The sequence below is a fragment of the Acinonyx jubatus genome, chromosome C1, assembly GCF_027475565.1.
Source record: "Acinonyx jubatus isolate Ajub_Pintada_27869175 chromosome C1, VMU_Ajub_asm_v1.0, whole genome shotgun sequence".
NCBI lineage: Eukaryota > Metazoa > Chordata > Mammalia > Carnivora > Felidae > Acinonyx > Acinonyx jubatus.
Genome location: NC_069381.1, coordinates 63,506,770 through 63,534,040, shown reverse-complemented (window position 1 = coordinate 63,534,040; position 27,271 = coordinate 63,506,770). Strand labels below are relative to the sequence as shown.

General features: G+C 43.7%; 1 protein-coding gene across 2 annotated transcripts in view; it reads right to left on the bottom strand.

Moving 5' to 3' along the window:
* The window catches only part of ST6GALNAC5 (ST6 N-acetylgalactosaminide alpha-2,6-sialyltransferase 5), a 176,127-nt gene that overhangs the window by 16,793 nt on the left and 132,063 nt on the right, over positions 1–27,271 (bottom strand). The window contains exons 3-4 of one of the 2 annotated variants that reach the window (XM_053214260.1): positions 7,503–7,912; positions 1,868–1,975 (exon numbers count right to left, since the gene is read on the bottom strand). In XM_053214260.1, the coding sequence (XP_053070235.1) occupies positions 1,868–1,975; positions 7,503–7,912 (518 nt within the window). The remainder of the gene's footprint in view (positions 1–1,867; positions 1,976–7,502; positions 7,913–27,271) is intronic. The other variant, XM_053214261.1, reaches the window with a different exon arrangement.

Here is a 27,271-nt window from a genome sequence, read left to right as displayed (position 1 = left end):
CTGCCACACGACACCCAGCTTCTCCACTTACTCTGACAGGACACCGTGTACAGGGTACAGGGATTCTCCTGAAGAGTTGTTGGAGATAGCATTTTGTGAAAGCAACTGTGGAACCTTTGGGATGGTGGCTGGGGAACAGAAAGCCAGAGCTGGTGGCAACAGACGGTGCACCAACAGTATCTTGACTCCCTTCCCTTGTTAGCGGCATCCCATAAGCTGTCCCCCTCCCATGATCATGCAGTCATGATGAACTAGCTCTGAGTAAGAGAAATGGCAGGTTAACTTGCCTTTCATTTGTTTTCTATAATAAATGGAATATTTCCTTGAATGCTCTAAGTCATTAACATTTCAATTTATTCATGCTCTTTCTCTCTGGAGTCCTAATGGCAATATTCCATAATTATATCTGCCATACAGCTATCAACTTTGACGGCTCTTTGCATGCCCATAAGCACTGTTCTCACTGCCTTTGTTAGCCTGTTGGGTTGAGGAGGTTGGGCTTTTTTTTTTTTTTCACACTATCTTACCTACTTTTTGCACATGGATTGCTAAACAGGGAAACAAGGCTATGGGTTCAGTAATGAGGAATCGGATGGGGATCCAAGATAATTTGCCATGTATAGGTGCTGGTCCAAGCACTTCATGTGTATTAACTTATTTAATCCACCTACAACCCCATGGCCGACTCTATTAGTATCATCATGTCCACTTCTAATGAGGAGGAAACTGAGACACAGAGAGATTGAACAACCAGCTCAAGCTCACACTCAGTTAGTAAGTAGCCAGGTGGAGCCCTGAACCTTGCCTTCTGACTCCAGAGTGCACACCCTTCCTTGCTACATCAGGCCATCCACGGGGACAAGTGAGTCTGGGCAAATATCAAAGGCCTATTCTGTATAACCTTCTAATCTTTCTCTCATATGTAAACTAGTACTGCTGCTGTGTTTGGGCTCAAGAGGGTGGGAGAAAAGTTGCAAAGTGGAAAAACAGCATGATTAAGTACTCACATCCTTGCATCCAACGTCCAAATTGCAGATTTTGTGTAAAGGCCCATGGCCTTCGAGAAGGTGTTAGGTTTAAAACACATGAAGATATAAGCAAGTGTGAATTTTAAGGAGCGAGTTTAAAATGCCCTCACCCCAGATTTTGCCATGTGAAGATCAGGTTGCAGGTCACCAGGTATTCCTGGAGAGCAGAATGCTTTCTGAAGGTACCCACATTGCTACTTTAAATTACAGTGAATTTTCAACTGGGCTTCCACAAATCAGGCCCTGAGTATTTCTCAGTGCATCTGTTAGTACACACCAAACTCTGGCTGGGCACGTGGGAACCTAAGGTAGCAACAAAGATGTGTGTATGTTCCCTTTAAAGTGGTACACCAAAGTAATTCTATCTGTGCTTTTGGCCTTAGAAGCACAAATCAAGGCTACTCATGTGAAGAGGAAAAGAGACTCAGAGCAGTATTTTAATTTTAGAAAACAGGCCTTGCCGTTGAAGAAATTGCCCTCCTTAATTCATTAAAAATTACCACATTCTTTCAAAATGAGAATAAAACTAATATTTCTTAATGCTTGCTCATCATTAATATTATGCCAATTGTTGCATTACTTTTGGTTAATAAATATTCAGAGGATAAAAGAAGCCCACAAGATGGATTAATTCTCCAGCAGTACAAACAAAAACTTTCAATATTTTATATCACATAATTAAATGCTGTTTGTTGTTTCTAGAACCAGAACTTGGGACATGTTAATTAATTGCTTCAAGAAGACAGTTAGACATGTTTCATGGTTGATATTTGGAATCAGATATTTATAAATCCTGCAACAACACTGCTGATGAATTACACTTGCAGAATAAATCCTACCTGCAGAAGTCTGGGGGCACCATGCCATAAACATTGATCCTGTCACAGAGCTCCAGTGCAATTGTCATTGTGAACCAGCCAGTGCTGAGCCAAGTGTTTGAGATCTTCCTGGAAGGAACAACAATTAAGTCTGCAAGCTGGTAAAGTAATCATTATAACCATTACCATCTTAAATCCTTTCTGGAGCAAGGCTGATGATTAACACACCCTCTCTCTCTCTCTACCCATTTGGTAAATAGCTGACACTTTATCTGATAGAAATCTCTTACCAACAGCATCATACTCCATGGTAGAGTGATAAATGATATGCATGTTCCACCATGGTGGATTATGACACTAAAGGATGCTCAAGCAACTTCTTCATCATCAAAGATGATGATCAGTGTTTCAGTGTTTAAATGCACATGACCACAACTCAATTTCTTGTAAGATGACAATCCCCATGTGTCAACTCTGTCTTTATTAACTACAATACTTGACTAATTGGAAATATTCCTTATTCCCCAAGCAGGCCTAAATAATGAAGAGCTTATTAAATATGTATAAACACATAGATGTATCTGTCTATCTATTTATTGATACCTACTGATCGATCAAGCAATCTTAGGTAAAAGCTTGCCTTCAATTAGACTAATTAACATTGACATCTTGACTGAATGTCTTTCCATAGGAAGAGTATATTCATTTGGGAAGGGGCTAATTACCAGAGGAAAAGGACTGCAGGAATGCTTATGCTTAATTGAGCATTTGCTTTATTTTACCTCAGAACATTCAGATCCCTCTGAAAGTTTTTTCTTAAAAGACCGAACTGACAAAACTTAAGGAATGAATCTTGGTGTTCCTAAATTCATTCATTTGCCCATTCAAACATATGTACTGAGCTCTAGCCACGTGCCAAGCCTAAGGATAACTGTGGAGACATAACATCAAGGTCTAATTTGACCCTGTGAGAATGACTCGGTCTACCATGCTATGCTGCTGTGGATATTAATTTCAATTCTTAGGGGGTTGCTGCTTTTGCTTTTTTTTTTTTTTCCAGTGCTTATGGCATGCCTCATTAGCCAGTTTCAAACACCTTATCCCCAAGGTCAGACTGTCTGACTTTGCCCGGCCATAGCACCATATGTGATGTGAATAACAGAGTTGCTGAAAAGCTTTTCTACTTGAGCTGTGTAGCATTCCTCTTTGAGAAGGAAGACATTTGTCAATCAGTTTGCATTATTTCCATTTCACATATGGACCAAAAAAAAAAAAAAAGAGAGGCATATTAAGGAGTCCTTTGTTTTGTCAAATACCTGACAGGAATGGGTGATATAGTCATTCCTGAGTTCATGGCTTCCCCTTTGTGGTTCTTAATCCCTTTGCTCATTTTAGCTTTCCATTCCATTATATCCTGACCCAGGAATAGCCCAGGAAGTACATTTTAAAAGCTCCTAAAGACGGGAATACCATGAGTGTGTATGGCTGTTTTTATCACTGACCAGCTGAATGACCTGAGGCAGCTTACTGCTTATCTCTGAGCCCTGATTTCCCATCTATAGAGCAGGCCTGGGAAGCTCTATCTTCCTGGGCTATTCTGAGGACGAAATGAGAGAACACCATAAAAAGTATTTAGCGTGATGTGTTGATAGATAGATCAAGACACCTTCCTCCTCTCTTGGTTGCTAGATCGGAGCAAATGAAGCAAATAATTCAACCATTACTTTCAGTGTTTGTTTTTGTTTTTGTTTTGTTGTTAGCATCCCTGAAGAAACTGATATCCTTGTAATAACTCTGCTATTGGCTCTGGTGTAGGATCCACCATCAGTCATCAGGGCAGTGAGTACAAAACTGTGAAGCCTCCAGCCTAGATAGGAATTAACAATCCTTTTCCTTTGCACCAGTCTTCCAGGACTAAAGGAGGCAGGGCAGAGCAAAGGTAGTCCCCTGGGGAAAGGAGAGAGGAAGGAGAAGGAAAAGAAAGTCCCTTGCCTCAAGTGAGATTCACCCTTGTAGCTGTGACAGTGCAACGGTCAGTTTCCTAGACTCACACTGGGTCAGTGAATAACTGGGAGCTTGTGAAGACCAGGAAGAGACGGAGTCCCTACGTTTTTAGAGTTGTCAGAAACACCAAGAGGGCTCTCCCAGGGGCAGAAACTCCCTGTAATTTTGGCTTTCTTTTGTGGGCTAGAGTAGAGACCATAAGCCACAGCCAGAAATACTAGAAGAGGTGGCTCTACAGAAAAAGGTTTCATGGGGAAAAAAGGGGAGAATACAAAGTGAGGGATGAAAGAAACTGAAGCGAAGAGTTCTTTAAAGTACCACTTAAAATCCCCAGACTTCTTAAATCCTAGCCTTTTGGGATCACGTGCTCTAGAAATGCAACTGCTCTGTGCTGTCTTTCTAAAATGATTTGAACTCTTTTTCCAACAAAGGAATATCTACTGTTTTTACACTTAATCAGCTATAATGAAGGAATATGAAGAGCTGTCATGTGCTTATTAGGGAAAATTATCAGATATTCTTTTATATGATGAAGTAACACACTGAGCTGATAATTCTATAGTGCACACTAAATTACAATTAAAGGCCTTTCTGCTCCACCAGAATCTCATTTATAATCTCTATGGAAATATTCTTCCTGCAGTTATTTCATTTATGCTTCCTTTATCTAATTACTATAATATTGGTTCTGAATCATATTTTCCTAATGTACCCTTATTCAATTATAAAGTTATTTTCAAGTACAGTTACTTTCTAATATCAAAGAATACCACTTGCCCATCTATGCCATTTGTCATGCTTTTTAATTGCAGATTGTTCCTGAGCCCATTTTTCCCTCCACTTTTAAGTAGGGTGAAACTTGTATAAATCAAAATCTATTGAATTATCCTATTTTTTTTTCAAAATAATAGCTTGGAATGAATGTCCTGATCATGAGATGTACAAAATTAGATATTCCACATTTTGTGTACCTTTAATACGTCCTACTGTTTTGCTGGGTTTCAAGAAAAGCTTACATGGAAGAAATACTCGTTGATCCCTAATGTTCTGTGTTTTGATTTTTGGAAAAATGTTTCTTCTGAAGGGTTATTTCTGACTTGGTTCTTTTAGCTGGGAGAGGCCAGGTTAACAATATGGACGCATGAGAATATCGAGTCAATACAATATTAGCCTCTTTAAGACAGTTTCCTAAAGGTAAGAGGCACAAAGATTCCAGAAGTGACAATGTAGTTTGGCACCCTGCAAGTCCTTATGTGTGATTCCCCTGAATAGGGATGGATGGACCCTTGTAGATGGATGTCTGCACATGAGAGGCCCAGTAGGTAACCGACATAGATTTGGTTTCCTCTACCAGCTGGGCTCACCAGGGAGACAGACCTACCGAATATAAAGTTTTTATGGCCAGAATTTAATAAACTTAAGTGAATGGGCTATGTCTCAGTGTAAGTTTATTTCCTAAAGACCTAAGTGACCAAAGGGTAGAATGACTGGTCTCCAAGTTATCAACTTAAAATAATCTCTTAAGAAGATCCAGAGCAATGTGTAATTAGCTTCAATAGCTTATACTGCAGCAGTTTTACTGCATCAGTGTCTCAGGAATTCTCAAATTTAACAAACAACCATTAAACTAAAAAGAGGAGAAGTGTTTTCTATTGAAGACTGTTTCTACTTATTTCAAATTTTCCAACAAGCAAAAATGAAACTGTAAATAACTCCTCTCATTCTTATTCCCATATAAAATGCTCTGTTGGTTAAAGAACTCATTTAAATGAGTGACAGTCTCTCTTATTTGTGGCTTTTAAAGGGCAATAAATAACTGAACTTCATGAGAGCTTGTGATGATGACCAGGATCCCTTATGTGATCTAACCATGGGGTCTCCTGAGCCTCTAGGGAAGGAGGCCACAGGGCCAGAAGACAGCTCCCCCTCTCCTCTGTCCCCCAGATGCCATGGCTGGACCAGCCCTCAAATGGTCACAAGGCTTCTAGGATTTAAAAAGAAAGGTCTTCCACACAAAGAATTTGGGGCAAAGCTCTGGTCTTTCTCTAAGGCCCTGTTCTCCAATAATGAGCTGCCCAACATAGCTTAACAATGAATTTAGTACTTTATATTCTTCATTTCATTTATCATGTCTCTTTAGTTTTAAGAAATCAACTCAGCAACAGTTTTTGTAAGGGGGGGAGGTAAATTAAATATCTATTAATTATAAAATTACATATTTAAAACATTTTTAAATGTTTAGTTATTTTTGAAAGAGAGAGAAAGAGAGAGAGAGAGAGAAGGAGAGGGAGAGAATGAGCTGGGAGGGGCAGAGAGAGAGGGAGACAGGATCTGAAGCAGGATCCAGGCTCCGAGCTGTCAACACAGAGTCCGATGCAGGGCTCGAACCCACGAACCATGAGATCATGACCTGAGCTGAAGTCGGACGCTTAACCGACTGAGCCACCCAGGTGTCCCTAAAATTATATATTTTAAAATTAAGGAAAAAAAGAAACTTAATCATTAGACCAGTCCTATGAGGCCTAGCCACTATGCGTTTTTTGCATGTGAGGTCCCTGCAGAGTTAGATAACTTGTCCAAGGCCACACAACCACTGAAAGATAGAGTCAGAATTCTTGCCTAGAGATCTGTATTTGGACTACACTGCACCACACCTATTGATACCCAGCTGTCCTTTGCTTTTCACCTAGATTTGGCCAGCTCATGGCCCTTTATCTCAGTGTCGTCAAGGACTACTCCCCCCAAAACCCTCCTGACTGCAGCCACAGGGAATATTGTGGAATTACTATCTAATTCCAGAACATTTTCATTACCTCAAAAAACCTCTACATGTGTATATTCATATGTACAAAACTGACATGGATAAGTGTTATTTCATTTAACAATATTTTGTCTTAAAATGGGGGATGAATCTTGATATTGTCTTCCATTCCATTTCATTCCATCAATTCCATTACATTAAAAAAAAAAAAAAAAAAAAAACAACTTACAGTGACTCACTACACTGATTTCATGTCCCATCATTTGAGCTGTAACTAAGAGTAAGGAAAACTTTGTCCTGGACTATGGTAGGTCTCCCTGTCCTGCAGGTCACAGCACCATTTTCTTTACCTTGCATGACACTCAGCATGTGAGCCACTACTTGGTAAATATTTGTCCTCCTGGGAAAGCTTTAGGTTCCTGGAGGGCAGGGCCTAGATTTGTCTTGTTTCGACTATACCCCCAGTGCGTGGTGCAGTGGAGGAGTAGGTAGGTACTCAGTGCCTGTCCGTGGACTGAATAAATGTTTGCCTCGAAAGGGAAAAATAAACCCATACTCTCCTTTTGGTTAGTGTTCACACAAGTGAAAGGAAATGCAATAAAACATACGATCTTGCACTTATTACCAGTGTAAGCCAGCAGCTCTGTCGCCTGTTCCTCCAAAACAGGGACTTGGCCTTGAACTATCCACACAGTGTCTCAGTGCTTCATTCACTTTGCCTTACAAAGATAGCCAGTCCCCAGGACCCTACAGAGGAGCTCTATCAATGGCATGAACAGCGGGGCCCCAACAAAAAGCCTCAGCAAAAGCTTGGCTTCCAATGAATCAGCCAGCAGCCACACGTCCTCACCCTCCCCTGCGGCCCTCCACTCCCCACCCTGCGCCCTCTACCTGTCCTTGCCAGTCTCCTGCTTGAAGAGCTCATCAAACTGCAGCATCTTGTGGCGCGTGGTCATAAAGGCCTTCAGCCGCGGCAGCACGCGGCTCAGGAGCTGCAGGTTGTTGTAGACCTGGCCCTTGCCGTCGCGCCGCATGTAGCTGCTGGGGCCCCAGAAGATGAACACGGTGCCCTGGCTCACGTTGAGCAGGTCGTGGCGGTTGCGGAGGATCCTCTGGATGCTGGAGTGCGCGATGACCCTCAGGCTGGTGCGGTTGCCCACGTCGCGCCCGTAACCGCGTGTGGGGGCGTCGTTCATGCGGATGACGCACTCGGTCTGGTCTATCTGGGGGCCTTGGCGGCTGTGCAGCAGATGCCCCGAGCTGGTCACCAGGGCACAGTCCCTGCAGTGCATTTTCAGGGGCTGGAAGGCAGAGGGAGAAGGACACCATCAGCAGGCAGCCCTCACTTGGCACCACTAGGTCATTTCACCGCCTCAGAAGGCGGCCAGTCTTCCCTCTCCTCCCTCCCATGCCAGAATATACTTCTCCTGCTATTACCTCATCCACTCTTACATTCTCTCCCAAATTGGTGACAAGGAGCATTTGACAAGATGGAAAGAGGGCTTGCATTGACCTGTCAAACACTGGGCTCTGGGCTTAGCTGGCACCAAATAACCAAATCCTCATAACCCAGCAAGGTTGCTGTCACAGCCATCTTACAGATGGGAATACTTGGGCTTGGAGATGTTAAAAAATTTGCGCAAGGATGCATAACTAGGATGTAATGAAGTCATGCTTTCAAACCCAGGTCTTTCTGAATCCAAAGTTACCCCAAATTGAAATAAAGACTACACTACATTTTGCTATGACATTAGCTCTTAGCTCACATTATTGAAAGCTAAGCGTTTATCAATATTCTTGGATGCTGTACAAATATGCTTATCCTAAATAAACATCGCCTGAGAATCACATGGGGGAAACACATGCAAATTGTAATCCCTCAGATGCCATAATTTTGAAATGACAACTAGGATAGTTTCTCCCATTTTAAGGGGAGAGGGAGTGAAATTGAGTTGGTCCATCTTCAAAAGTGTAAAAAAAACAAACAAAAAAAAGCCTCAAGTTCAGAGCCACAGACCTTGGGAGTCCTGGCTGTGTGGTGCCCAAGGACAACGCCAACGGCAATGCTCATTTCAACACCCTGAACCAACGATTTGCTTTCTGAACACCTATGTTCCCACAAATTAAACATTCCCCTGTTTATGTTTAATGAGAACTATCTCTTAGTTGCTGTTTGAACATAATGTAATTAGGACCTGAGGCCAAGGCCAGCAAGTGCACGAGAAAATTACAATCAAGAATGTTCTGAAGGAAAGTAGCATTGTTAGACTTGCCCCAGAGCCTCTGCCCTTCCTCCCAGTTAACTTTGAACAGGACATACTGGCTCCCTGCATAATCTCAGCAAGTTGGATCCAGTTTAGGGCTTGTATTTACTGAGGGGTGGGGGGCAGGGTTCCTGAGCCATAGCTCTGCCTTCAAAACCAGATGAGGGCACGTGAGGACAGCAGTCTTCCCTCACTGCATAGTGGCAGAAGGGGGCGCTTGGGTGGCTCAGTCAGTTAAGCATAGTGGCAGAGGGCACCAGTTTTGGGGGCTTATAGGATGGATCCAGCCTCGTCTCCACTACCTATTAGCTGTGGGACCTTGGTAAGCTACTGACCTCTGTAAATCTCAGGTTTCTCGTCTCCAAATGAGGAAAATTAATGCCCCATTCTACCTTGGGAGAATTGAATACACATAGTATTAGACTGGGCCATTTGAAATTCCCAGTACCTGACCTATAAAAATAGCAATTGCAGGGAGTTGAACCCAGTCCCTACCATAGGACCTGGTACAGTGATCATTCAGTAATGACAGCTGTTATTGGGATTATCCGTCAGAGTGGAGTGCATTGTAGATACTCAATCAGTACTGATCACTTTGGGTTGATAATTGACATATAAGCTTATGAAATGTAGATTCTCATCATTCATTTGACATCCAACTATTGTTATTAGGTGACAGGCACTATGATGGGCAGTAAGAATGCAAATGGAAGGAAAAAGCAGAATCCCTAAAGTTTATACTTTAGTAAGGGACAGCAGGTCAGTAAAGGCTCACAATAAAGTATGACAGGATGAGAAGGGGTACTGTGTGAAAGTATTAGTAGAGGGGGCTATTTAGAGCACAGCAAGTCGGGGGACATGAAAGAAAGAGCACTTTTGCTAATGGTGATTAGATATCTCCATGTGCCAGGCACTGTTTTGAGCTTTTTATATAGTTGCATTAATTCTTCAAATAACCCCATAAGAAAGATATTGTATTACCCCCCCCCCCATTTTACTAATGAGAATATTGAGGGATAGAAAAGGAAGGAACTTGCTCAAAATCATACAGTTAGAAAGTAGCAGAGCTGGAATTCAAACCCAGGAAATCAGACTGTAGAGCCCATGGGATTAACCATCGTGGTTAATGGCGTCGCAGTGCAGTAAATAGAATGAATAGAACAAATGCCCTGAGATGTTTTCTTAATTCATCGTCTTCTTCCTTTCCTCTCTCAACCCCAGAAGCTCAGTGTTGCTGTTTCTTAATCAGTTATTGCTTTAAGAGCTTTGGGCTGGGTGGATGCAGTAAAATGACAAAAGTCTCGTATCCAATACCTCCATCCCTTGGAGCTCTATTAACAGTGGACTCATCCATCTAGAGCCTTAAATTAATGAGGGTGAAATGTACTTAAGCCCAAATCTCCCTTTGAGGAAAAGCCACATTATGTATAGAAAGTGGCCCCTATTCCCTTCAGGGAAACTCCTGGAACCTGGAACATGAGGCCCTTGTGAATCCCCTGAGGGGTTGAGGGGCAAGTTTGTGGGCCAAAGGATGGCAGAAATACTTAATTTTCCCTTTTCTTATTTTTCCTGCATATCCCATACATACAGGATGAAGAGGGAAGGTTAAAGGATCTATTCAACCATAGAGTTTCTATCATGTGTCAGGCATTGAACTTGGTGATATAGATAAAAAGACAGATAAAATCCTGTTTTTCCTCTCAAGGAAGCACACAATCTAAGGCAAGAGTGCCCCCAGATAAATAATTACAGGACTGTGGAGTAAATGCTATAATAAAGTCAGGTACAAGGGGCCATGGGACCAAAGGCGAGAAAACACTTGAGCCTGTCCAGAAGAGCTAGAGAGGCAGGAAGACAGCCAGGAAAGGTCTGTGCAATGCAAACTAACAGAAGAGGTAACTTTAAAGAGCCAGTGGTTAGTGGCGTCACAAGACATGATAGCACAAGTGAAACCAAAAGTGTTCTTTGGATTTGGCGGCCTCAGCCAAAAAAAGTCTCAGTGGAACAGAGGCAGCAGAGCCTCATTTTGGTCGGTCGGGAGGAAGTAGAGGCGGATGCTTGGCCGCAGGGGGGCTGATGGAGGGTTGCCCGAGGGGCAGGGCGGACTCTGACACTTGAGCTGACCATCCCACCCGGTTTGTTAGGGGTTGTTTGGGTTTCAGCATTGAGGGTCCTGCACCCTGGGAAAGTTCTACTCGTGGGGAAGCCCCCTAAAAAAAATTCCTACAAAATTGACAGGGGCATCTGCAAATATTACGTCACTGGGTGATGATTAGGGTCAGGAGACCCAGGATCTGAATTACAAGTCAGGTCCTTGACTTGTTGATAAAGAGATCAACCAGATACATGTGGCCACATGACATTCATTCGTTCATTCATTTGAAAGACATTTATGGAACACTCAGTACACCCCCGAGGTGCTGTGTAAGTCAGTGTATTTGTTTAATAAGGTCACTTTGTAGGATTTCATTCCATTGGACCCTATAGCCATGGGAACTTGCTTTTTCTCATCAGACTCACCTCGAATTATCATCTTGAAATTTCTAGTTTGATCATTGTGAGACATTGTGCTTCTTTTTACTGGGGAAAACATTCTGAAGAAAAGTCCCACATCTCTTTCCCCCATAATGAACTATTCTGCTGTGATTCTCAAAGCACAGGGTGGCTGACGGGTGAAACCTGGGTCTCCTATGGAGACTGAGGTGCCTTCTCTGTGTCTCTTAGGTGTGCATGCGGCCAGTGGAAGACCCTTTCAGGGAAGGCCATGGTTCCCGACTGTGCCATACTGATCCTCTGTGCTTCCTGGGCACCATCAGAACACACTGGGTCCAACCAGTCCAGAAATCCCTCCCTCATGCTTCCTGTCCATCTGCCTTAGCTCTGAGGTATTGATTACCTCGGGCAACAACACTCACTCTTCGAGTTGTGCAGGCGCACCCAACAATGCAAAAAAGATTGAAGTCTGAATTATGCCTTAAGTGTCTTTTGGTAAGTGGTGCCAATAAAATGACAATAGCTGTTCTAAACATAATGTTACATTTCCCGCAGCTGAGAAGAGCATGTACCAAAGGCTGAATCACTTCCAAAGGAGGAAATGAAGTCTGTTTTCTGCATTTGGAAGGACTGATGATGTCTTGGGAGGCAGGAGGACTAGAAATTATACAAACTCCATGACCCTGTTTCTCAGGATGCATTACAGTCCTCCGAGAGAGCCATGCTCCCCCACATCTCAGTACGATTATAATCCTTAGTGTCTTAATGATATGGGTGGAAATATGCATGCCTTGGTGAGTTAAGATTCCTGAGGCAGTGTTCACATATTCTTCCCTTAAGCACTCAGATGCTGGGCTGATGAATCACTAAGCAGAGGACAGGAAGGTGAACTTGCAGCTTTGCTAGCGGCCTGGGAGATAAAACTCCATGGAGGACGCGAGTGGAGGCCCCTTCCGGTGAACTCACTGGCTAGCAAGGCCTTCTCTCCGACTTCCTCCTCCTCACAGTATTTAGTCTCCCTGATTCTTGGGGATGTTTTCCTTAAAGCCCCATTTAGTGAGGTATACCATCCTATGGTAGGAAACATGGGCACCCTTATCAGGTTACTGCAATCTTGGTAATCTCTTTGCTTCCGGACACATAAGAGGCACTCAATATATACTGAATAAAAGGATGGATTGATAAATGAGTGAATGAGACCCAACAGCCTGTCTTGTCTGTTCTCTGAGAAAGCCAACCTCCTGGGACATAAAAAGAAGGCATAAGGGACGCCTGGGTGGCTCAGTTGGTTAAGCATCTGACTCTTGATTTCAGCTCAGGTCATGACCTCACAGTCATAAGATCGAGCCCCCACGTTGGGCTCTGCATTGGGCATGGAGCCTGCTTGGGATTCTCTCTCTCCTCTCTCTGACCCTCCCTATACATACATACATACGTAGGTACATACATACATAAAAATTAAAAATAAAAAAATAAAAAGAAGGCAGTGTGGTGCCCTAACCAAATATTTGCCTAAAGACCCCAGCCCTCTGTACTAATGCCATGGAGAGAAAAAGGGGGAGTATAATGTGGAAAGCTCTGTCTGGAGAGAAGGAAGCTATGGCCATTTGCTTCAGGACAGCCTCTTTGTCCAGGGAGCTATAATGGCCAGAGCTAAGGGCGCTGCCTGGAATTAATGGCTGGCTAGGAAAAAGGCCCAGGACACAGTGAGGGCCATTAAGCCCAGCCAGTTATTAATCCCCAGTAAGAGCTTGATGCCAAGGTCATTAGAGCTGTTGTGAAGTAAAAAATGCCCAGGAAAATCTACAGCGCATGGAGGCCACTGGTGCTCAGAGCTGCAACCTCGTTAGGGCCGAGCATGTGGCAGGCCTCTCGGAGGTGGGAAGGCTGGCTCTCTGGAGGGAGTGTCCACAGTGCACACACCTGGAGCTTACCGTTTTATTTTTGCCATCACTCTTGCTCCTTGCTAGTGTGTAAGCATTTGTCATCGTCCCAGTACCTAGGACTGGTGTCTACAACTTAGTAGGGACTCGGGAATGTTTTAGAATATTTTAGAAGGTGTGAATGGGTCTCTACTTTCACCCACTCCCCCGCACCCCCCCCCCGCCAAACCAGAGACTAGGGGAGCGTGACAGCTTGCATCACAACTTCCTCCTTTGGGCTCAAGCGGCAGGAGCAATCCCTGCTTGAGAAAGCACGCTCGGGGAATCAACGTCTGATTTCTGTCACAGCCCAGAGAGCAAGAGCAGAAGGAATTCTCCCTGTGACCCAGCTGATGCCTCCTGAGCCTTTCTTAAGAGAATAGACCAGGCCAAGTCAAATTAAACTTGACACCTAAAACGCTCAGTGATGTCCTTGCAAACATTTGCAGCATGGCAATCTCAGGTTTCACTTTTTAAAATTCTGATTTATTTGGCAGAGGGAAAGGTACCTCAGAGCATAATGTCCATTAGCTCAGTAATGAGACCGGTCTTGCTCTGGGAGCTGCTTGTTGGTCTGGAGCAAACATAAGATATATTAAATGGCTTCAGGTGTTTCAAGAATCTCTGCACTTTTCAATCTGATGTTTTCCTGTAATTACTGGGCTTTTATTAGCTGTCAATCTCGGTTCAGCCTGACATGGGTATAAGCCACTCTGATTATTTAATGTGATTCCCTAGAAAAATGTTACTCTTTCAAGCTGCTCCTCTCTCTCAATGACAAGCCCACCCACCAGCTTTCACTGCCAACCTTCAACACCACCTTTTCTGTTTTTCGTCTACTGGCTGCCTTAGGATGGAAGAACTCCATGGGCAGGAGGCAGTACTGAGCAGTATTTAAACTATGGCCTTTCGGGCGCCTGGGTGGCTCAATCATTTGAGTGTCTGACTTTGGCTCAGGACATGATCTCAGTTTGTGGGTTCAAGCCCTGCTTTGGGCTCTGTGCTGACAGCTCAGAGCCTGGAGCCTGCTTCAGATTCTGTGTCTCCCTCTCTCTCTGCCCCTCCCCTGCTCATTCTCTCTCTCTCAAGAATAAACATTAAACAAATTAAAAAATAAAATAAAATAAAATAAAATAAAATAAAATAAAATAAAATAAAATATGGCTTTTGGAGTCACTGACTTGAATCTGCTTCTTCTACTTCTTAGATGGATAATTTTAGGTGAAGTGGCTTAGATTTTCTGAGTCCCTGTTTTCTCATCTGTAATATGAATGTAGTAAAGCCAATCTCAAAGAGAGGGTTTGGCATCTCAGCTGATGGCACACCTTCCACCCAGTTGCTCAACACAAAATTGAAATCTCATTCCTTTTTTAAAAATGTTTTTATTTCTTTCCTTTTTATAAAAAGTTCATTTAGTTTGAGAGGGGGGGAGGGAGGGGCAGAGGGAGAGAGAGAGAGAGGGAGAGAGAATCCCAAGCAGGCTCCATGCTGTCAGCACAAGGCCCAGTGCGGTGTTTGATCCCACACACTGTGGGATCGTGACCTGAGCCGACATCAAGAGTCGGATGCTCAACTGGCTGAGCCACCCAGGCGCCCTGCAAAGCTCACTCTTGATACCCGTCTCTCCATCTGCTACAACTCTTCCAGCCCTCTTGGGTCTATCCTCCTACATGTATCCCAAACTTACCACTTCTTGCAGAATAGCATCACTGGCAGAAATCTCAGAGATCGTCTAGGCTGATAATTTTCAGGGTGTTGTTCCCAGACCAGTAGGGACAACAAAGTCTAGACTCACTGAATCAGATGCTCTGAGGTGGGGCCCAGCAATCTGTGTTTTAGCAAGTCCTCCAAGTGATTTCTGATGCATCCTCAAGGTTGAGAACCCCTGGACCAGGCCTGTATCCTCATTTTACAGAGGAAGAAGTTGAAACTCAAGAGGTTATGGGATTTGTTCAATGTCACACCCTAAAAGCAGCACCTGGGATGAACTCCAGGTTTCCTCACTCCTGAAAATCTAAGAAAATCCACTTATATCCATAGAATGTTCAAAGCCACTGGGGACTCACTGAAAAGGAACCATGGATTAGTAGTACACTGAAGCTGTAACCTACAAATGGAAGCAATTTTGTGGAGGAAGTTGAATAAGAAGGGCTACTCCTTATTTGACAGTCTACCCTCAGCACGACTGCCTGCCTCTGTACCACCTGCCTGCCTATTTGGAATAAGCAACCAGGAATGGCTACACAGCATGTAAACCTCCCATCACAGGGAAAGTACCGAATGCCTCTGTGCTCTTGCTCCAGAAGGTGGGCCACTGTGGTTTCTCTCCAGCCAGTGCAGCCCCTCAGAGGTGTGGCCAGACTAGAGGTCTGTTGAACTGTGTCCATCCCAAGAGCCCCTGTACACACACACACACACACGCACTATGTTGAAGTCCCACCTGTGCACGTGACCTTATTTGAAAAAAGGTTTTTGCTGATATAATGAACATGTACGTCAAGATGTAGTCACACTGGATCGGAGCAGTCCCAGTGTCCTTAGAAGAAGAAAGTCTGAGACACAGAGACACCCAGGGACTACACCAGGAGATGAAGGCAGCAGAGAAGGCAGTGAGGCATCTACTGGCCAACGACGGTGAGGAAGCTGTAAGGTGCAAGGTAGGATTCTTCCTTAGAGCTTTTAGGGAGAACCTGGCTCTGTGGAAAACTTGATCTCAGATTTCTAGCTGCCATATATACCAAGAGAGAGTACGTTTCAGTTGTTTTAAGACAAACAGGTTGTGGGAATTTGTTCTGGCAGCTCTGGAAACAAATATACTGCTACCAGCACCTTCTTCACCCTAAGCCTCCCACCATCCTACCAGCACCCCCACCCACCAGGGCTTCTTCTGGGTCTGGTAGCTTTCACCCTTACAGCGCATGCTCCATGCAGCTGTAAGAGTGAGGATTTTAATGCACAGAGGACCCTCCTTCCCTACTTGAAGAGTAGAATCCAAATTCTTTGCCTGGTTGGAATCTTGCTCACCTCATGGCCCTCAGCTCAATTCACTTGCCATTCTCACCCCATTGACTCCTGATCTCCTTTCTGCCACCGGGAGACATCAGGCGTTCATTCCTCCTCTGTGTCTGGCCTTTGCTTCTCCAATTATTCACATGCTCCGCTCCTTTTCATCTCTCAGGTCTCAGCTTAAAAGTCATCTCCTCCAGGAGGTCCTCTCTGACTGCTTTAATTGGAAGTGGCCTCCCCCCACTTAGCACATAACAAAGATATTAACCACTTATGACCCTGACAAAATCTTCAGCTGGATATGAATACATACATCATCTAACTTAAAATCCAGAAAACAGCCTTGAAAGGAAGGTTCTACCATTGTCTTCGTTTTGATCAGATGAGGAAGTTGAGCTACAAGTTTATCATGATCCCATTATTCACGATCCTGTTTATTTCCTCTGGCACCTACCACAGTCTCTGATGATTTACATTTTTAATTTCTTTATTGTCTGTCCCTGCCACTAAAACACGAGTGCCACGAGAGCAGAGATCATGATGTATGCATGGCACACAGCAGGCACTCAATAGATTGTTAGAGAAATATTTCACTTCCTTACTTTCTCCACAAGCAGTAGATGATTCTTCTCTGTCCAAAAAAGGTGTGGATGAGTTGTCAGAGAGACAAGCCCATTCCCAGAGCCTGTTTCTTCCCTGGTATGCTAGTACAAGGATTGATGTTACACACTGGCTCACCTCACAGACTTTCAGATAACTCCCTGATGTGATTTCCTTCAAAGGTCACTCCTATGCAATTACTTCCTCTAGGAGGAGATTGGATATAAACGCCCCCTGTGCTCATTAAAACAAACAAAAAGCTGCATTTTTATTAGAGGAAGGTGATATTTAATGCTGTCAGACAAACCAGATTCCACAAAACTGGCTTCTTTGGCTTCTGCTACATTTACAAAGGCCTTAATGTAAACACAGCGTAGTCCAAATCTGGGAAGATAACTGATAGGGGATGATCACAAGAGAATTATGAGAATTTGGGACTTCCACATATAGCTGAGTTAAATGGAGGGGGAACAAGCCATGGTTTTGGTGGACCAAATGAGTAACAAAATCTAACTGGACAGAACATTAAATCTGTAGAGTTAAAGTAGAAAGATCACACTGGCTTGGGAGTCAGACTTGGGTTCAAATCTCAGTTAAGTCATTAAAAAATTTTTTTTTAATGTTTTTTATTTATTTTTGAGACAGAGAGAGACAGAGCATGAGCAGGGGAGGGTCAGAGAGAGAGGGAGACACAGAATCCGAAGCAGGCTCCAGGCTCTGAGCTGTCAGCACAGAGCCCGACACAGGGCTTGAACACACGGACTGTTGAAATCATGACCTGAACTGAAGTCAGACACTCAACCAACTGAGCCACCCAGGCACCCCTCAGTTAAGTCACTTATTGTAGGTGCTTCCCTACTCTCAGCCTCAATTTTCTCATCAGTAAAATGGTATGGTAATCACTCAGTAAGACATAAAGAGTACTACTATCATGGCTTCATTGTTACAGATACATAAAGGACTCTCCTGAATGACCGGTTACCTGACTCTCCTTATGTCCAGTCACTCATGGAGCCAGCACACTCAACCTGTTGTATCCCTGGTGAAATTGATCTTTTCTACCCACCTGTACCTTCCTTCCCCTTGACCCCACCCCTGGCTCAACCTGCTATCTTCACTGGATCACTGCCAGTCCTCCCACATACACTTCAAATGTCCACAGGTGCCAGAGTGGTCTCTCTAAAATGCACATAATTAGGACCTAAATGTTAGGGGTCCCTAAACCCTAAAATTCCTTAGTATCCTCCTATTGCTTTGAGGGTGAGGTCCTTCCAGTGGCTCACTGGACCCTCGTACCTCGCCAAATCCTGTATCCTGACCCTCTTGCAGCTCTCCACACTCCAGTTGCACTGACTTCGACTTTGTGGTCCAAGTGGCACTATTCATGAGGCTTTGCCTTGGGGCCTTTGCACATGCTTTCTCTGGAACCCAAGCTTCCTCTGTTGTAAACTGGGACAATAACATCTACCTTGCAGTGTTATTTTGTGACTTAACTGTAATAATAATCACATTCAAAGTCTCCCTCCCCTGCCTCTTCTCTCCTGACTTTTGTAATTCCTTCAGCACTCATTCAAAGCGTCATAATCTCAGAGAACCTTCCTTAAACTCCAAGACTAGCTTAGCACTCTGATTCTCCCTTTATAATTCTCACCATGTCTATAATCACTGACTCAGTGTCTCTCTTCCCCACAAAATGGCAAGGTTCTTAAGAACTGGGTTCATGTTGGGGCACCTGAGTGGCTCAGTAGGCTGAGCATCCGACTCTTGATTTCGGCTCAGGTCATTATCTCGCAATTCATGGGATCGAGCCTGGCATCTGGCTCTGCTCTGACAGGTACAGAGACTGCTTGGGATTCTCTCTCCTCTCTCTCTGCCCCTCTCCCACTGTTCTCGCTCTCGCTCTATCTCTCAAAATAAACCTTAAAAAAAACTAGGTTCATGTGTTTGTTGGGTTTAGGTCACCCTAACATCCCCAGGACCTAATATATAGTAGGTGATCACTAAATATTTGCTGCACAGGTAGCAAAATTAGTTCATGCAGGTGAGGGGAGCATTCTAGAACCACAGCCTCACCCAGGCTTTCTCTTTGGTTTTCACTTCCATTTGGTGTGCCCAGGCATAGACCAAGAGAGAAAATCATCCCAAATCGAACATTTAATTTGGTGCACATACTTAACCTTCTCACAGAAGACGGAGTAGTACAAACTGAACTGATCACACTGTAGCCTTACATTTTATTCACTTTATTATCTAAGCATAAGGGAGTTTTCAAAATGAACCATTACTTGAGGCTCTGGACACTGACTACTGCCAAGTAGCAAATAACCAGATTGTGTCAGTGTTGACACTTTGGTCCTGGAGCTGATGGTTTGTTTATTGAACTGCCTACTTTAGGGGCTCTGAGAGTGGAAGAATGGTCATCAGCAGCCTGAATAACAACTCAGCACCCCAGCTGGAAACACACGAGTAAACAAAATCATAATTTTTAACTTTGCCAAGCTCAGTAAACGCCATCATGATGCGCTACCAGTAAGGCAGCCATTAGTTAAATAAATAAAGCACAAAGCTAAGAACAGGATTATTGATGCTGGCACAGTATACTCATTTGCTGACCATTGATAGACATTAGCTGTGATGTACACACTAGGGAGGTACTTTGCCACCTGCTTTCCTTTGCTAAACATCATGCATCCTCTGGGCCACAGAATTACTTACTTTGTATTAGTGAAAAATCACCTTTTCTTCTTTTCCCTTTTCATTTGCTCAATACATAGTTATTAAGTACCTACTCTCTGTGTAATGGAACCTCTTGGGCAAGCTGCCCAGTACACAACTGCCTTTACTCCTCTGGCAATGCCTCGACCTGGTGAGGTTGTAAATACAGGGGAGCTGTTCCTGGCAAAAGGCATCCCAGCTTTTTCAAGAAGCCTGCGAGTGGATGAAGGCAGAAAGGACTGATCATTGAAGAGAGTTTTAGTTCTTTTTTTTGAAAGAGGGAGGGGCTTTTTTTGGTAAAAACAAAACAAAAACCAGTGAGGATTTTTATCCAGCCTTCTTCTTTTCTTAATACTCCTCTTTGGCTTCCTCCATATATATTAGATCTCTCTAGATTACACTCAAGCACATTAGCAGATCCCTAACTCCTTGGAGACTTTCAGGATCCTGACTCATGGCTTCAGCCAACTTCTCAGTGGAGATGTCTCCTCTATTCTACCTCTTCCCCCATTCATACCCTTATTCCAACTTGCTGGAATCCTGTGGATTGTTTTTATTCCTATCGCTAGTGCTAATAAAAGCTGGGTCCCATAAGTGCCAAAAGAACAACAGTAATGGCTACCAACCATTACCAAGAAACTTTTTATATTATTATACTTATTATGATCTCAGTTAAATTCTAAAGTAAATCAGCAAGGTACGTATTACCTACCGCCTCGGTTTATATTTGAGGAAATAGAAGGTCCAGGTTAAAGTGCTCAAGGTCCTAGAGTTTCTAAGGCTCAACCTGTTTGGCAGCTGGGTCAATCCCACTCCCAGATGTGGGCATGCTCCGTCCACCATAACAGACAAAACAGACTCGAGTGGAAGAGTTGCAAAGAAAAGAAGATTGAAGGGAAGGGTCTCAAGAGAAGAAGAAAGAAAATCTACAGTGGTAGGAACTAGTAGATAATAAGAATGGCAGGAGAATGAAGAAAGCATTGGAAACATAGACATTAGAGGCACTGAGATGACACAGTGACTATAACAATTCTTAAGGGGACAGAAAGATTAAAGAGAAAATTCAACAGAACAGCTAGAATTCTGGAGGCATTCAGTGCAGAAACAAATATTTCCACACCACTCAAAAGCCATCCGTATACAACACACTGCATTATAATAAGTGACATTCATAATGGGGATCCTAAATCATCAAGAAAAGCTTAAATTAAGTTAAGCTTTGTTCACTTAGGTAGGAATGTATAAAATCAATTTGGAACCTTCAAGAATAATTTAGACAAATACAATTTAGTGCTAAAAGGGACTATGCTTATGTTATTTTATTTTAAGCCTCATTTGTTCATAAAACTCATTCCTCAACCATGCTTCAAAATGAGGTGCTAGACTGCTCTGAGAAGTTATTGCTGAAGGGTAAATAAGCTTTTCTTTCCTCATTCAGGTGTGATAGACTTTCCACCAAAATTCATGCTTCCCTCCCCCAATGTAGTCATAGATGGAAGTGGTTGCTTAGTCAGGAACCACATTCCTTGTCCCCATGCCTCCAGGGGTGTCGTGTGCGTCCCAATGAAATCGGAGCAGAAGTCATTGGATAACTTAAGAAGCAGGTGCCTTCTCCACTCTCTGTCCCCTTGTGATGTCTTGATATACGTGGCACAGTGAACCCGGAAGCCACCTGTCAAAGACAGTAAAGCCAAGGAATGAAAGAAGACCCAGTCCTTGAATCATTGCTTAAATCAGAGATATTAGGAACTCCCACTTTTTTGACTATGTGAGCAAGGATAAAGAAACCATCATTTCAGAGCTATTATATATTTTATAAAGCAGGCAGTATAACTGTAATTATTCTCTCATGCAAATAGGAAGCTTTCTTTTTTTGTCTACTTATTTTACTTAGTGGCTAGAGTAGAGGAAGCACATTTTCTTTTTAAAGTATAGCTTTGATCATATCACTCCAGCTAAAAGATCTTCCATAACTCCCTATTACCTGTAGAGGGAAGTCCAAATTTCATATATATATATATATATATATATATATATATATATATATATGAGAGAGTGTGTGTGTGAGCAGGAGAGTGGGCAGAGGGAGAGAGACAGAGAGAGACAGAGAGAGAGAGAGAGAGAATCTTAAGCAAACTCTATGACCCTGGAATCATGACCTGAGCTGAAATCAAGAGTCAGATGCTCAACGGACAAAGCTACCCAGGCACCCTGAGAAGTCTGCATTTCTAAAAGTGATCCTTTTAATCTTATTTTTTACTGGTCATTTCAAGAACTCTAAACTCCCGAAATGGGACCACCACTCAATTCAGATGTCACATCCTTGTCTTTGCCCATAGAGTAGCCTCCTTCTGGAATGACTCCAGTCACTGTAGCTTACCATCGTTTAGGGTCCTATGTCAAGGCCAACTGATCAACAAATTATCCTTCATTCCAACTGCTTGAGTTCAAATCCCATCACTTACCAATTGCTGACTTTGGCAAATTTCTCAACTTCCCTGTGCCTTAATTTCTTCATCTATAAAATAATGGTAATTATATAAACTATTGCATAAGGCTGTGAGGTTTCAATGAGTTAATTCACAGAGGGCCCTTGGCCTGCTCTCTGCCATCAATATAACCCACTTCATACTGCAAATTACTTCTTCATCAATCTTGACCAGTCATGTGTCACCTCCTAGGGAGGCAGAGGAACTTTCCGTTGTTGTGTCCCATACTGTCCCGCAAAGTGGCTTAATTAAATGTAGAAGCTGTGTAATAAATGTTGGTTGAATGAATGAATATATGAGTTTCCAAAGTTGCAAGAATTGGATTTCATTTTTCCATTTACTCATGATTTTTTTGAGGGGGGCAGAAGGAGAGCAAATGAGAAGATTTGTAAAAAATTTTTAATGTTTTTATTCATTTTTTGAGAGACAGAGAGAGACTGTGAGTGGGAGAGGGGCAGAGAGAGAGGGAGACACAGAATCTGAAGCAGGCTCCAGGCTCTGAGCTGTCAGCACAGAGCCCAACACAGGGCTCAAACTCACAAACTGCAAGATCATGACCTGAGCTGAAGTTGGACACTTAACTGACTGAGCCATCCAGATGCCCCGGAAATGAGAGGATCTTAAGCAGGTTCCATGCTCAGCATGGAGCCTGATATGGGGCTCAATCTCACAAACCATGAGATCATGACCTGTGTCAAAATCAAGAGTCGGATGCTTAACTGACTGAGCCACTGAGTTGCCCCCATTTACTCATTATTTGCTCAGAGGACTATGATGTTTCCCTCCAGCTTGAATTCTACTCAGAATGGCAAGGCTTTTTTTTTTTTTAATACAGATCTTCCTTGACTTATGAAGGAGTTACCTACAGATAAATCCTTTAAACCCAAGGTGAAAATATCATAAACCAAAAATGTATTTAATGCACCTAACCAATTGAACACCATAGCATGGCCTAGCCTACCTTAAATGTGCTCAGAGCACTTATGTTAGCCTGCAGTTGGGCAACATCATCTCACACAAAGCCTGTTTTATAATGCAGTGTTGAATATCTCATGTTATTCATTGGAGGTTGTACTGAAAGTGAAAAACAATGGTTGCCTGGGCACAGAATGGTTGTAAGTGTATCCCACGATCACGTGAATGACTGGGAGCTGCCACTACCTAGCATCACCTGAGAGCATCATACCACATATGGCTGGCCCAGGAAAAGATTACAATTCAAAGTTGGAAGTAGAGTTTCAACTGAACGTGTATTGCCCTCACACCAGTATAAAGTTGAAAAATTTTAAGCCGAAACTTTGTAAGTTGGGGACCATCTGTATCCTGAGTTCTGAAGAGGCTCTGATCATTTTCTTGACCTTCACTGAAAGTGAACACCCTTGAGCAGGAGGATCTGTTTTACTAAGGAGTTTTGTTTTGGCTTTGAAGGCATGAGACACAGTGAGACTCTCTGGCCAGTTTGAGCAGAGGCAGACACTTTCACCTTTTGTGCTTATTCCTGGACATGCCTGAGGTAAGGTGTCTGAGATACTCAGGATTTGTCTTGAAAGGCCATGGGAGGGTTAAGTAATTTGAGGCTGGAAAGACTAAATATCCTTCAGAGCTGACAGTGCAGAGGGCCAGAGCTGGGGTCACTGAAGAAGGGCACTGGTAAATACAGAGCCAAACAGACCATATTCCCCACTGCTCTGGTTCGGCTCATTTTCAGTTGCACTCAGGGCTGATGTGGTGTTTATTTCAAAAATAAGACTTAGGAGGGATGACAGGACTGTAAATCAGTCTTCAAACGAGGAGGAGAGGTCTGTTTAGAACATTATTGGTGTTTAAAAGTATTAAAACAGTGAAACTCCTCTCCCATTCCATATATGACACCTAGTATTATATTAGCCCACTTCTTCATGGACTTTTCCCACTGGTTGGCACATGGGAGCCTTACCCTCAGTCCATCTAAAGTTGAACTCATCTTCCATCTCTCCAAATCTGTCACTCTGCCTCTCCAGTGGTGAAGGTCCCAGCCCCACCCCCTGACAAAGCCACAAACCTGGGAGTGATACTAACTTTCCCTCTCCTTCTCCACCTCAACCACCATTACTAATTGAATCTTGTCATTCTTCACTTCAAGTTCTCCCAACTCTGGCAATTCTCTCCATTCCCAATGGGAACACCCCCATTCAGCCCTCTACCATCTCTCACCTGAATTCCTGCAACCCTATTACAACCATGGTTTATTTGCCAGGGCCCCTTGTTAGCTACAAACACCCTGGGGGTGTTGTCTCATCCACAGAGCTTACTCCAGTATCCCACACACAGATCTCAATAAATGGTCACTCATGTCAAGCTTATGCTTCCAGCCTTTGGAAGAAGCCAATGGGAAACCAAAGTAGACCTTCACCCCTGCCCCAACGCAGGTCCTGGGTCATAAGCACCATATTGAAGTATAAAGGAACCCGAACACATTGAAACCCATCTTCAGTATAAAAGACAATACTTATTTTTGTTTTAAATGATTAGAGGTCAGGCAATGTATCTTTCAGGGTTAGTTACATTATAGAATCATGGAAAGACCTACAACCATGGTGCAGCGGGAGCTGGCCCCTTCTTCCTCTCCTTGATGTCACTAACATTTATTACTTTCTGTTTTGGGGTGAAGGTGAGGGAACTCTTTGTTAGCACCTCTCCCTCTGCTATTCCTTCCACCACCTGGGGGAACATTCACACCGGAGCAAATGATTACCCAAACCCAGAGGCTTGGGACCTCTGCCTGTCTTGCTCTTGATCAGTTTAGGCGAAGCCTTTGGGGTAAGAGCCAGACTCCAAGAGTGGGTTCTGCAGCCTTGCACTTGTACGAAGCACACTCGCATTCATTCATTTGTTGGTTCAAAATCTATTTCTTTATAGTTTACTATGTGTCAGTGCCATTCCACATGCGAAGGATACAAGAGCGAGCTAACTAGACAGTATCTCTGCCATCACGGAGGCTGTGGACAGATAGGAAACTGATAAGGAAAACATACACAGTGGTGGACACCTGCCTTCTTTCTCTTCTCTGCTGACTTTGAAGAGCTCTGGACATTATGCTTCTCCTTGGCTCACGGAGCCAAGGCTATGTTTGCCCCACCCTGGAGAGTCACTAATGTTGCCCTCCCAATGACACCTCTGCAAGTCAGTGCCAAGGCTTGAATGAGGCCTCTGAGATGAATCAGTCCCAGCTCTACACAAAGGCAGCCCAGCCAGGATGCATGGGTGTGCCTTTTAGAAAGCAATTTTATATGCAATCTGCCATGCTGTGCCCTTATACGGAGACAGCAGGATTGGTGAAAGGAGGAGGAAATTAACATGAGGAGCGGATCCAAAGTGCTCACAGGGTCTGAGCTTGAAAGTCCCTTCCTCTGGCTAACAGGCCAGGAGCGGCTCCTTAATCACATTTCCCAGGGCGCTTTTTCCTGAAAAAAACGGCTGCAAACAAGTCAAAGGTGACATGACATTTACATGAAAGAAAGAGCCTCTCCAGGTGGTGAAGGAACTTGCCCAAGGTCACACAGTGAGTCAGTGTCAACGCAGGGACATGAGAATTCCCATTAAAACTTCCAGCTCAGTTTCCTTCCCATTATGCAATGCCCTCTCTTAACAGAAACTCTTGCGGGATAATAGTCTTCCCTGAAAATAGTTTGGACAAGTGCCTCCTCCTTCTGGAAATGAGCTCCATGATAGAAGACTGAGCCTTTCTCCCTGTATTTACATGTTTACTATTTACCATCCCCTGAGGGCAGTTAGGCCTCTGGGCCAGTGGTCTTGGCAGCAGGGACTCTGTAGTCTGAGAGGAGACAGAACCTGCCTGGAGACAGGGAGAAGCATGAGGAGGGGCAGGTGATCTTGACAGAGTGCCTGGAGCTGTGCCCTTGCTGACCTTTGTCTTCCTTTTGGCTTTTGCTACCATTTCCCTCCATTCTCCACCTTACCGCATATCCAGCACTCTCAAGCTATCTGCCTCCTGGCCACCCAAGGATGTCCCTGTGGCTACAAAAGCACCCCATGTCCAGACTTTCTTAACCACATTTCCTCGTCAAAATCCATCTAGTCAAAACATGACCCATGTTTTCCAAGACTATTCCAGGTACCCAGAGAAAACTGATTCTCACAAAGTAAATTATGTCCAGGTGTAAGAAAGGTTCAGTTGTAATCTCTTTAATCCCTTAAGGCAAAAGAGTGAGTGTGGTGAACTCTCAGGTATTTTAGCATCCTTGGAGTGGGATGTGTGTGTCTGTGTGTGCATGCATGTGTGCACGTGTGTGTGTGTGTGTGTGTGTGAGAGAGAGAGAGAGAGAGAGAGAGAGAGAGAGAGAGATTTCAGAATCTATGGGGCTTTCTCAGTAATTCGCAATGCCTACTGACGTTTATGCCACAAAGAGCCAGGGGCCAGAGGTAGGATACAGATGCAGAAAAGGCAGAGGGGCCTGGTAGATAACCTGACCAGTGTTTCAGTGACATAGAAAGGCATGTCACAGCAGATGGTGTCTGAGGATAGGAAGCTTCTCTGAATCCCTGCAATGGGCAGCTGGGGATCTGGCGTTGTGCACATTGTGATGGTCTTTGCTCCGTGACAGCAGGCTTGGAGGCTGCTGAACAGCCGTCCACGTGGTACCTCCTTCTGCCTGCAAGGATCCGGGGCTTTCTGGACAAAGACTGTATTCTGGCCAGGTCTCCACTGCTCCTCTTCTCTTTACAGAGTTTTTGGGTCTCATATGTCAAAGACTTTTCTGAAATCATCAAAATCAGACTCTGCCATTGAGATTTTCTTTGGCCTTTCAGAAGGAGATGCTCTCCTCATCCACACCTGTCATTGCAGGCCTTGAGGCCAGGTGAGGACAGGGGATTCTCAGCTCACCCCTGGGAGGATGCTACTTCCTGACCTTGACCTTCCATGCATCCCAGAATGCTCCATACCAGAAGTGAGGCTCTGACAGCTTCAGGGCATCTTCATTCAGCAAGTATTTCCTGAGCATCAGCTCTTTGCACATTAGGAACACATTAGGTACTGGGAAGTCAATGGAAAGTAAAATAGCCATCATTTCTACCTTCATAAAACATATGGTTTAGGGGAGAAGACAAGTGTCAGATTGCATAAGTACATCATTACAAACTGTAATTAATGCTATGAAAGAAAAGCACAG